The following is a 12,515-nucleotide window of genomic DNA, read 5'->3' on the forward strand; positions in this document are numbered from 1 at the left end:
TACACATTATTAGAAAGTGCTCGGGGAGGCTGCAGCTAATCTCGACCTATGGCCCGTGGATCCTTTTAGTGTGTCCCTTGCATGTCTGTAATATGTTTTTAATATGTTGGACTGGAGGGATTCAGCTGATTTATGGCTCCGGCAGGCATCTGACGCACATTTTCCTCGAGGCAGCATCATGCTGACATTTAACGTCCATTTAATGTCCGTCTCTCATTTTAGTGGAGTCACACACTTCCTTGATTTTCGTCTTTTTAACTTGTGCCCAAATTGACAGAGGTTTCAGTCTGTCCATGTGTAACTGTGAATGTGTGTGTGTGTGTGTGTGTGTGTGTGTGTGTGTGTATATGTGTGTGTGACTGTGTGAAGAAAACCTCTACTGTTGCTGCTGTGTGTTATTCATAAGATACCTGACACAGAAAAGCAGTTGGCTCAGTGATTAACTGTCAATAAATCTTTATAACTTAATCATGGTGACTTGTTGGTGTTAACGTGTGTGTGTGTGTGTGTGTGTGTGTGTGTTTGTGTGTATGCATTGTGTGTGTTTGTAGTTGTGATGTAGACCCACCAGATTGCATACATTAAAGATTTGTGATGCTCGGAGGGTCCTTATTAACTCAGTGTGTGTGTGTGTGTGTGTGTGTGTGTGTGTGTGTGTGTGTGTGTGTGTGGTAAATATTGCAGCAGTGCTTTAACAAGTCTGGAAGTGGATTTGGCTGTAGTCCCAGTCTCTCCCTCTGTTTCTTCCTTCACATCTCCCTTTTCATTTTTCCTCTGTCTTTCTGCCCTCTGCTGTCTCTTCTGACCATTCAAACTGTAACTCGACCCGCACTGTGATTTGTTTTTTTGTTTTTTTGTTTCCATGTCTATTTTCCACCTTGATTTGTTTCACGGTAGCTGTTTGCTGTATTCCAGTCTGTGTGATACTTAAACCTCACTATGAATCCTTTGTGTCGCTCGCATGTGGAAAGAACATGCGACAAGACTTGTAAATGCATCAGTACACAAAGTCAACACATATTTACTGTTGAAACTTTGACTTTACACCAAAGTCCCAAACCAGCATCTTGCTGAAACCTCGTTTTGGTAGAAAAGTTTTCATACACCTGTTTGGTTCCTTCTTATTTTGAATTTGCACAGAAAGAAACTGAGTATAAATAACAGAAATGTGAAAAAATTTATTGATGATCAATTTGATTTATCATTAACTTAATTATCAGAATAAAACAGCAACAAATGAAGTCCAGCTTTTATCACGGAGTTATTTGCTGAGGGAACACGTGCAGTCATTTGTAAAGTTTTTAAAGGACAGGTTCACAGTTTTCCAACTCTGTCTTAAATCAACAGTCAGGTGCCAATATGTAATGTTGTAATGTAATCTTTCCTCTTGTTCACTCTGGCCATTAAACTGCTCCTTCCTAACGTACTCATGTGGTCCTGTGCTCACAGTTTTCCTGTGCAGTGACGGGCTCTTTCTTTTACCTGTGTTATTACTGAGACGCCACAAGCTGTAAACGCAACAATGACATATTATTATCTTGATTTTTTTGGTGAACTTGTTAGCAAACAGTTTCCGGTTTACACACTCAGCAGACACGGAAAAACTTTAGCATTCCTGGCTGATATTCACTCTCATTTTAGCTCCGCTTTGGTTTCCTCCAAGTCCTGGGGTAAATATCTGTCACTCTTTTACTGCTCAACGCTGCACTATGTTCAGCAGCTAGTTGCTAACTTTGTCTGTCTGCTGTTTAGTGCTGAGCAGGTCAGGTACAGTGGTTAATCTGTGCTGTTTTTGACATCTGCTGTGTCGGGAAATAATGCTGATGAGAGCTGTGAGATTGAACCAAAACAGTGAAATTATGGGTCATAAAACCAAAACAAAGAGCTGAAAGACGGTAAAATTCTCCGTCGAGCTAATGGAAACTGCTGAGTCGGGTGACAAATCTCTGTGGGGTTGTAAATCATTTGATCCATTATTTGTGTGAAAATATTAATTATAGAAGCTTTAAGTGTTTTTCTTATCATTTAGCCTGTTTTAGACAACACAGCACCTGCACGGCAAAGAGGACGACCACGCACACCATTCACCTCCGAGGCCGTATTGTGCAGCAGTGAAGCAGAGTAGAAAGATACTGTGAGTGGAGTTCCACTTTGTTACAATAATTACTCTTCAGTCTTTATGCTCCACTATAATTACACACTACACTAATGTTTGTGATAATGGCTGCCATGTTCAAGTTAATCGTTATATAGAGAGCATTATAATGATAGTTTGATTGTAGCAAAAACACCATTATGTTTGGCATCTCTTAAGCACCACTAATGTGCACATGAGACTCTACCGCTTTGTGCGCTTGTGTGTGTGTGCGTGTGTTGGCATGTGTGTTTGGCGACACATGCATGAGTGCATATCTGTGTATTGCCTGTACACACGTGTGTTTGTGTGTGGTCCTGCACGGAGAAGAGGCTGGAGGAAGGAAGTCGGTCTTTGAGGATTTTCTTACTGAAATGCTTATTTTAACAGCTAAAAACCTCGCTATACGTACATCGCTCCTAAGTGCCTTTAAAATGAGACACTCAGCAACAAGGCCTCCTATCAGCATGTGATCTGCACCCCCGTGACCTGTGGAGTTTCCTCCGTGTCCATTAGCTATTGTTTCCCCTCCCCGGTCCTGCCCCAGGTCCTCCTGCTTCCATACCCACAGCCCACAGCCCCGTAGCCCTCTGCGCTCGCCTTTCAGACCCCCCCTTCTGTCTCCAAATGCGATGTCTACCCTTCCCCATTCAGCTCCGTGCTTCATACCTCAGGCTGTGTCTGCTCTCCACATCCCTGCTTTCCTTTCCTCTGTTTCCCATCCGTATCATCTCTCCTCTTGGGTCCTCAGGCGGAGACCTTTGCTTTGTGTCCTCTGGCCTCAGGCTGGCCACAGTGATAGCCATCTCCCGCTGTAGGGCCGTGCAGTGTCCTGAGCAGGAGGTGGACGATGTCAGCAGACTTATCTTCACGGGCTTGACAAGGAAAGTTGTTGTTGTTGTTGTTATTGCCAAGTGTGAGGGGACTGACACTCTGAATTAGCTCCTGACCCACTTTCCTCCTGGCCCATTTTTCCTAAGGATTGACACGAGCAGCATTCCTCACCGGCTCGTGCAGAAATATTGACACAGACGTTGATGCTGTTGGATTCAAGTCCATGTGAACAACATCGCCGTGATGTTGCTGTTTTAGTTTAGTCCCTTTTTTTTTTCTTTTCGATGACACATGAGAAGCATATGGATCCTACAAATAATAAAAACATGCATTATTTTTTCATTCTGCTGTACTTAAGTGAATCCTGCTGATCAGATTCAAATGTCAGGCAGGAAAATCTGAATCTTTTCCACTCAGGCATTCTCCTTCTCCCACTGGAAAATCAAATGTGTTCTAGCTTTGAACAAAAAAGGACTTCACGTCGTTGTTGCTTTAGTTTTCGTCTTAATTTGCGTTTGCCTCTTTTCTGATCTCGCGCGTCTCTCCCTCCTCATTTCCTCTCTTGTCGAGTCTTCGCTGGCTTTGCTTTTGCTTTTGCAAGGAACCCCCCGTCAATCACTTTGTCTCCCTGATGTATCAAAGTCAAGGGTGAAGTGAACAATATCACCTCTGAATGCTTAAACTTCCATTTTTCAGGCACAGATATGTTTTCTTTGTGCAATCAAGATTGTGTTGTTTAAGATTTTTCATTTTAGCTTTTATTTACCTTGTTGTAAAAGTTATAATTATATGGAAGGTATTTTATTTTATTAATTTGCTAAAAACACTGTTTCCAGCGTGAGCCACATATAGAATACTGCGTGAGATGACTAGGTGTGTGTGCATAGATGCGTGTGTGTGCATAGATGCATGTGTGTGTGCGTGTGTGTGTGTGTGTGCGCTCTCAGGGATCACTAAAAACAGATAGTATGAGCTAGGAATTTAGGTCAAGGTCACACTGTGCCATCTGCTCAATGGTTTCATTTAATCTGGATGTTTTCCACTTTAAGCAGACTGGTGCTGCTCACTGCAGGTTAACAAGCTGCTGGCGATTTTCTTTCTCAGGATGAGAGAAATGCTTCTGGAGTCTTCTTCTTCTTTTTCTTTTTTTTTTTTTTGCATGAGGACGATTCGCCATCTGGGTTCCTCGTTTGTTTAGCTTTGATTGACCCGAAGGTTTGAAGTGAGCAGTTTGTTTATTGATGGGAGTTATGTATGCGTGTGTGTGTGTGTGTGTGTGTGTTTCAAGCTCCAACAGCAGAGTCAAGTGAGCTGAGCAGCTTGGCCTGAATGACTGAGTGTTGCTGAAAATAGAAGACAAGAGACCAGGGAGACAGTGGCAGGGATGAAGAGGAGAAAAAAAATGAGCAGGAGGAGGAGGGGGAGGAGGGGGAGGAGGAGGAAGGGAAAGGGTACATGGTAGCTGAGCAGACATGTGAATTTAAGGAAGCTGGGAGAGAGGAGGGGTCACGTGATCTGTTAAATCATTAATTAGTCTGAACCCGTTGACTCTGCATGCATATGACTTTTTATAGTAATACTAGACACAGTGGCAAAAATAAAAAAAACAAACCTGGAAACTGTAAGCTTTTTTTTTTTTATAATAATAAAAAGTAATAAAACGTTCAGAGCAGTGAAATTTATTCCAAATTCACTTAGAAAATGTGTAGAAAACTATCTGCGGTCTCAGTAGATCAAAATACAACAGGAATATTCGACGGATGATCTCGAGCCGCTGGAGACAGGCGAACAAAAATATGAGAGAGCATCTTTGTGACCATCACATGCAGTTTTGTGCAATATTTTTTGACTCTGGCTCGTCATTCTGCTCATTTGACACAATTTCCTAACCTCGGATGACCTGGCATTGGAGACAGGAAGAAGAGGGAGAAACTCGACCCCCCCCCCCCGCTCCGCCACCTCCTCCTCCTCAGCCTCTATAGAAGACAGCAGCCTTGTCAAAAAAAACAAAACAAAACAGCCCTGTCCATTTCTGTAACCACTGCAAGATCTGGTTGCTCTCCCTGTGGAGACGCCCATGCTCTGCTGTGTATTTGTTCTGAAAATCAGATCCCGGGTCTGTCCAGAACATGTCCATTGTGCTGCTTTGATTGGCCGTTCGAGCCCTGGAATGTGTTAGGTTGCTGTTTTGATTGGCTGCTGCCTCTGCGAGACAGTGTTCCTGTGGTGTTCTCTCTCTCTGTCTCTCTCTCTCTCTCTCTCTCTCTCTCTCTCTCTCTCTCTGCCTGGAGTAGAGGTTTACCTCAAGGACCAGCTCACCATCCGTGTATCAGAGCCTTTAACATCACAGAGGAGAAACACAAAACTGACCCCGGATCAAAGACACTGGACGTTTTGTAGTTTTCCCACAGAAGTGTTTGATTTCTGACCTGCGACCTCTCTCTTTCACACTTGTTCTGTTTCTCAACCTCCACTTCATCTTTAAGTGCACATGTCTGTCACTGCAGTGGCTGGCGCAGTCCAGTTAGTATCTTTTAAAGGTGAAATATAATTTCAGTGTCTCTGGTTAGTAGAATTATTTTGCTAGGAGTTCTCTCACAAAAGTGTTTTTAGAGAATAAACAGATTGTTTTACTGCAGTCTGGGGGATATATGTTTTTTTACTTTTTATTGTTGTTTAACACCACAGATTTCAATTATATTTCCAGTTACTTATCAATACAGTTGGACGATGCAACATCTGATTGATTGGTGCTAATCGACATCGTTTTCTCGAGTTATTAAAAGCAAATGAAAAAGCACTGTGTCTAATACAGCAATTTTCTTGCTCTAATTAGGAGGTTTACTCCTTTTACGCCTTTTGTGAAAGCGTTGTCAGTGTTTGTGTTAATTAGAGGTTGCTGCTGGCCGCACAGGAGACCTGTTGATTGCTCGCTGATAGAGGTTGTAAAATCACAGCTTACCCACAGTATTTTCCCTTCTCGTGAAAATAGAAACAAAGAAAAGGGACCAAATGCTCGGGCTAAACCTAACCCTAGCCCCTTCACAGTTTAACAGCGTTGTGTGAAACTTAAAATACCGACCCAGCAAACGTCTCCGTCCTCCTCCTTTGCAGTGGTCGGATCCATTTCCTTCCTGTAAATTTCCTTGAGTTTTAAATGTTCAAAAAGGATTTAAGAAAACACGGAGAACGTCAGTGACACTTAATCCTCTGCTCCTCGGAGTTGTGTCAGAGTGTTCTGATTATAAGCCAGTTGTGTCTGTAGTTGGCCGTGATAATGTGTTAAAATCCCTTAATCCTGCGGCCACACACACGATAGCGTTTGCACAGAGAGCACAGGGTCACCAGGTTATGAGTGTATGAGTGTGTAAAGTGAATATATGTGCGTCCACTTATACATAGATACATTAATGTATGCACGCTTTCTGTTTGTGTATTTTGTGCTTTATGTTACGTTTATGCTACACTTTGGTGTTTGCCCTGTGTTTGGTTGTAAAATACCTTATTTTGGTGTACATGCAAAAACAATCCGTCACACAGACTATATTTCTCTGACAAATATTGTTTTATAGAAAATTGCTAAGGCGTGGTCCTTTCCTTTTTGAGAACAATTCTGCGCTAATAATATTTATTTAGAATCACATCCAACAGGTGATTTGTTTCCATCTCCAGTGCTCCAAGACATAACAGCGCTCGTTTATTAAACACGCAGCCGGACTATATATCAAGCACACAGTCACACAAAGCAAAACCTCATCCTGACGTCCGTATTTTAGAAGGAGGCAGGGAAGCTCTCTGCTATTTAGCAACAAGCTGCGTGGCATTAACACATTTAACTTTTACTATCATTTCTTTAACTACTATCATTTACTCAAATATTATCTCAAATAGTGACTGTTATAGTGACCTACTATCCTGGATTTGATTTTGTGATTTTAGATAGAGAGAGATTTATTGACATTGTTCAGAACAATGAAATTACAGAGCTCGGAGCGACTGTGGGGGAGCGCGCCGCCATCTCAAGATCAAGCTTTTAAACCAAAAAGCCAACTTCAGCGCTCCTGAGCAGAGATTCTCAGAGTCTCTGAAACTCCTCTGGAGGTATGAAACACGTTTCTTCCCCGAGAGATTCCCTCTTTCTCTGCCTTGGTGATCGTGGTGGTGCATGTTCAAAATCTCATCACATAGGTTTTCAGCTGGGTTTGATATTCGGTGAGGGTGAAGGCCATAAAATATGATTCAAATCATTTTGATACCCCTGTGTATTGCGTCTGCATTTGCTGCCCCCCCCCCCCCCCCCGCTTTGCAGGTCTTTCCTTTCATTTGTCACCTGTCTCTGTGTGACAGATGGATATATGTGCAGGAAGTGGTACACCAATTTTTGTCTCCTCCCTGAATGTCTGAGACATTTCATGCAATTTATTTTTGTTCTTTTGCTCTGCAGCAATCTGTAGGCCATATTATATATAAGAACGGAAGGAGTTGAAATGTTTATGTCAACGTGGTGCTGCGTGGTTGTGGGAGAGTTGACTTGCTTTGTTTGCGGGAGGCTCTCAGACATTACAAGTGACCTTGGATGTTGATGATGTATCTTCCGTGACTCCCTTCAAGGCCGCTGTCAGTTCGTCTTGTGCCATTTTAAAAGCACAAAGATGCTTCAGCTCCACAGAGTCTTATCCTCTCCTCTCTCCAATCCTCAATTCCACCGCCTCCTGTCTGCTGTTTCAGTCCTCTCCTCAACGTGATGAGCACTCTCCCACTCAGAATCCAAGCCTGCGCTGCCAGCATCCAATACCTACACCATCTTTTAAGGGAACGTTGGCATCGTTGCTCGCAAAGCAAAGCCACGTGCCTGCATATGTCGTGGTCTCTTGCCAGCTTCTGATCCAAACTCACAAATCTAGGCTGATTCAACCATTTCAGATGATTGCATCTGTTGTTATCCTGCCTTCCACTGTGAGGCTGTGGAGGAGAAGCTTGCATTCAGTCAGACTCGAGCTGGAACAACAACAATCGTGTAAATGATGAGTCGACTGACAGAAAACTAATATTAGTTATAAGAGCTGTCAGGAGAATTCACTATTTTCTTACATTTTATAGATTAAGTGATTAATCAAGGAAATAAACGGCAGATTAATCAATGGCTCAAATAATCGTTAGCTGCAGCTCTATATTTGACATTTGCATGTGTGATGTCTGTGCACAAACTTCAAATTAACCCTAAGGAGATTAAAATGTGTCATGACATTGGTGCGCATCTATTAGACTTGTACCTATGAGATGTATTGTAAGTGCAAAGAAAAACAAAGCAGAAAAGCTGCTTTTCTCTGGATCATATAAGGAGAAGGAACTTGTTTTAGAGTGGGGCTGTTTTCTGTCTTTTGAATTACGGGAAATTAAATGTGAAAGATGCGTCTGAAACATGACGTGCCACATTTGAAATTTGCCTCATCCCCTGTTTGCTTGTGAAATCCCATAATGCCGCGATCTAAACAAAAATAGGACATTTCAGTGGAATATTAGTGGTTTTGAAGTCTGTCATGTAGCATGTGTTCTTGCTGCCACTTATCCCACACCCCATGTTTGACATTTTGCTCGTCTTGTCAGTCAGTTCCTCGCCTCCTTCCTTCTTTGATTCCTCCTCCATTCAGCTCCTCATTGTTCATCAGTCTTTACCTCTGAAACGCCCCCCCCCCCATCACTGCTGACTACAGCCATGAATCTCTCCCTGGTCTCAGCAGTGTAGTGCAGGGATATACGTCACCGGGTCTCTCTGCAGCTACAGTTTACTGTCACTGGACACCAGGCCGTTGCAGGGCAGGGCAGAGCAGGGCAGGGAAAGTTGGGTCATGAATTCCAGCTATAATAACCTTCCCCCCTTTAACATATGTGCAGTATATTTGAATCAATCAAACTGCAGAAGTCACATTTTTGGTTTGAATACTAAAGCGATTATTCATATTCCCCATTTATGAAAGTCAACCGTAGCAGTATCCTGTGTCCAGACAACCTCAGGAGTCTGCTGACTGCTCGGGATGTCAGACGTGTTTCGACAGGCTGAAATGTTGAATCAGGGCTCTTGCTTGTGGATCCACGCTGACCTGGAACTCAACACCACAAAACAGGACATCCGATGGTGTCAAGCGGACGGCAGCTGAGGAGCGTCCTGGCCGGTCTGATCACTCTGTCTGGCATTCCTGGGATAACACGGGAGAAACTCAGAGCTCAGAATGAGATTCCCAAACTCTTGACCTGTCAGGGGGTGGGGTGGGGGGGGACAAAGACAGACACCTCAGTTGGCTGATGTTTGTGCGTTTTCACTTGGGGTTTTCAGACAGTCGACCAACAGTCACATATTCAGTCATATTGTGATGCAATCAGCTAAAAAAAAAAAAAGAAAAAAAATCCACTCTTACACGTGGATGCCTTGGATTCCTTTGTCCATGTTGTTGTGTTTCCCTGTGGATAACAGGCAGCTCAGACACAGTTAACATCACAGCAAAAGATTTCCACTGCTGCAATTTCAAATTCCAAAAACATTTACTGCATCCAGCTCCTTAAATATGAAGACTTGCTGCTATTTCCTGTCATTGTAAACTGCATATTGTTCGGTTCTTGGCAGCGGACAAGACAAAATAATCTATTTTGTGACACCAGCTTGAGTTATGGTAACTTGTGGCTGGTATTTGTCATTATCTCTTGAAGATTTGAAGTATTAACCAACTGGGGAGGAAGGGAGGTACGAGGGGAAATTAAGGAAAATGATTTCAGTCAGTCACTATAATGAAACCCAACGTGTCTGTCGGTACAGTTTGTACAGCTGCCATCTGAGGTCAGATTTGTAACTGAATGACCAGAGATGCTAAGAGAAGCTTTCCCTGGCAACACGACTCAGTTGCAAGTTGTGTGCACAAGTGTGTGGCATGACTGTGTGTGTTATTAGTGTGTGTCAGGGGGATTGAAAGAGATCCTTGTTTGGGTGAGTGGGTGGGTTTGGGTCGTGGAGAACATGTAGTTTTAGTGTGCGTGTGTGTGTGTGAGCGAGAGAGAGAGAGGGGGGGGGAGAGAGAGAGAGGGAGAGGGAGAGAGAGTCTTGCACATGGGGAGTGGGGAAACCGCCTCTCACATCTGGCTCGCCTTGTCAGAGGTCCAGCCTCTCATGCAGAAGTTGTGTTGAAACATTTCTGCCCCTTCGCCCCATAAACAGATGAGTCGGGCCGGTGAAGGGCCGAGATGCTGATTCAATGAAATCAGTGTAGCTTACATCTCTACTGGGTCCAAATCCTGCCAATAGGACCTCATCCGCCTCCGCTGGTGCAGGAAGGTGACGCAGCGCGAAAGGAGCTTATATCAGGTGAAGCGGTGACGACCATTGCGGCAGCCCGGACGCGGCAGCCCGGACGCAGCAGCCGGGGCGCACTGTCCCAGCCCGGTGCCGCTGCACGTTGGAATAAAGACACCGAGGAATAACGGGCGTTGACGGAGCGCTGGTTTTAGCCCGGGAATATGCGTCCGGCTGCGCCGCAATGACAAGCCAGCGAAAGTCTGCCAAGCTACAGCTGCGGCGGTCGATCAGCGAGCAGCTGAGGGACTCCACGTCCAAGGCTTGGGATCTGCTGTGGAGGAATGTCCGGGAGAGACGGCTGGCAGGTTAGAGAGCCAAACCCAGTGGACGTGAAACTTATGTGAATGTGCGGGGTATAGTTTATTCTCATTGTGACTGACACACGTCTGTCAGGTAGATCCATTAGGCTCCATACTCTAACAGCAGCGTGAGACGTGAACAGCATAGGCTCTTAAAAAGCCAACAGAAATATATCTTAATGTCTTAATATTGAATTCATGAATATTTGTATTTTGCCTGTCAGTGTTGGAGGTCATCATTTTTAATAATAGAATATAGACCTTGTGACAACTTTAATGTATTAGAAAGATATGAAAGACAAAAGTTGATCTGCATACAGCCTGTGTGTTATGCCCGTGGTGTCATGCGCAGCGCGCTCCCTGATATTTTGGGAAGGTCATTGTCAAATTTAGTGCTCAAAACAGCACAGGCATGTGCAGCCGACAGGACAGGAGGAGTCCGGCCAGTGTTTCAGATGCCAGCCGTCCAGCATTTGTTGTTCCAGTCCGGAGAAAGGTTTAATTTGCTCCTTGGACTGTCCAGAGCTTCGAGGGGGATTTAAGGAGTTTGGGTGTCAGATTTCTTATACAGCCTATCTGCACGGAGTCTAAATATTCTCATGTGCGCGCCAATGCAGCAAGTTTTGGAGGGTCAGCCAGTTTGCTCTGTGGCCTGGATGCGCAGAGTTAGATGTCTATCTGTCTCAACTGTGCGTCAGAGAGGGAGGAGGAGGAGGCGGAGGAGGAAAGTGAGGGAAGGCGAGGAGAGAGAGAGAGATGGAGAGATGCAGAGAACTGCAGCTGTCTCCTCGGTTTAATATAATTACTCAGATACCCGCCTCTTCAGCAAATTAAGCGACGAACATTCCCACATTCACAACGCCACTGACCAGCACAGGCCACGATATGTCGCTGAAAGCCGCTGCAGCCTGGGAGACCTATTCAAGTGCACAGCAAGTGAAAAATCACAAAACGCTACCTAAAGAGCGTTTTAACTATTGCATGATGGGTAATTACTAACTCTGATTAATATTGCTTTAGTGATTAATCAGCGAGGAATATCGGTCAAATGGAGCACCAGAGAACACCTGCTGCCCCAGTAATCCTCTTTCCCCTTATTTCTCACCCCCTTTATCCTGTCCTCTAGCCAGATCCCAAAACCCCCTTAAACCCACAGCCCCGCCCCTCACCCCACTGCTTAACCCATCAGCTCGCAAGGCACACAGTTCACATCTGTCTGGATCTGATTTGGAGATGGGGGGATCCTTAAAATGTGCACATCTGGCCTTACCGTTATGCTGGTATTCAGCAGTGAATGTTCCACTCTATGATTTTGTGAAAGCGAATGGAAAATATCAGATCAGGAAGTGGATGCTGAGAGTTAAGTCAGATGTTTTTAGTTTGAAACTGTTGAATTTATGTGTTTGTTTTTTTTATTCGGCATTTTGAGCATCGCCATAAAGTGAAATTAGAATAAAACAAAACATTTCCATGTAGAGACACAATAACAAATGGTGTACGCCAGACAACAGCTCATATAGCAGAGCACTTACGCACAAAAAGAAAACATATTAGAAACAATCCATTATTCACCTGGATTAAGCAACGGAACTGAAGTCACAAATGCACATTTGCTGAGATGCATTCATGGACACCAACGGACAGATCAGGGCCCTGAAAGGCTCAGTGCTGAAACTGGCTCAGTGGTGACGTTTATTTGATTGCGTTTATGGTTCCATTCAATCACCTGTGTGTTTGCGTGCGTGTGTGAAAAATGAGAGTTCACAATAGCACCTGGATTTAGTTGTAATCCCACTGACTTTTAGGTGAGCGGTGGGGGTCGGATCTCCCTTTGCGTGTGGGATTTGCGGGTCTTAGTTGCTTCGTTGTGAGTGTTTGTGTGTGTGTGTGTGTGTGTGTGTGT

At 44.1% G+C, this 12,515-nt stretch overlaps 1 protein-coding gene across 2 annotated transcripts in view; it reads left to right on the plus strand.

Annotated features, from left to right (window-relative positions):
• Window positions 1–12,515, plus strand: part of stard13a (StAR related lipid transfer domain containing 13a) — a 52,839-nt gene that overhangs the window by 15,761 nt on the left and 24,563 nt on the right. The window contains exon 1 of one of the 2 annotated variants that reach the window (XM_023416605.2): window positions 10,117–10,618. The exons of the other annotated variant lie outside the window; for it this stretch is intronic. Within the exon in view, the coding sequence (XP_023272373.1) occupies window positions 10,495–10,618 (124 nt within the window). The 5' untranslated portion in view covers window positions 10,117–10,494. Of the gene's footprint in view, window positions 1–10,116; window positions 10,619–12,515 lie in introns of those variants that run through there. 2 annotated transcript variants of the gene reach the window in all.

Source organism: Seriola lalandi, unplaced genomic scaffold (genome assembly GCF_002814215.2).
Source record: "Seriola lalandi dorsalis isolate HSWRI2012SDOR001 ecotype SW California unplaced genomic scaffold, Sedor1 jcf7180002054567, whole genome shotgun sequence".
NCBI lineage: Eukaryota > Metazoa > Chordata > Actinopteri > Carangiformes > Carangidae > Seriola > Seriola lalandi.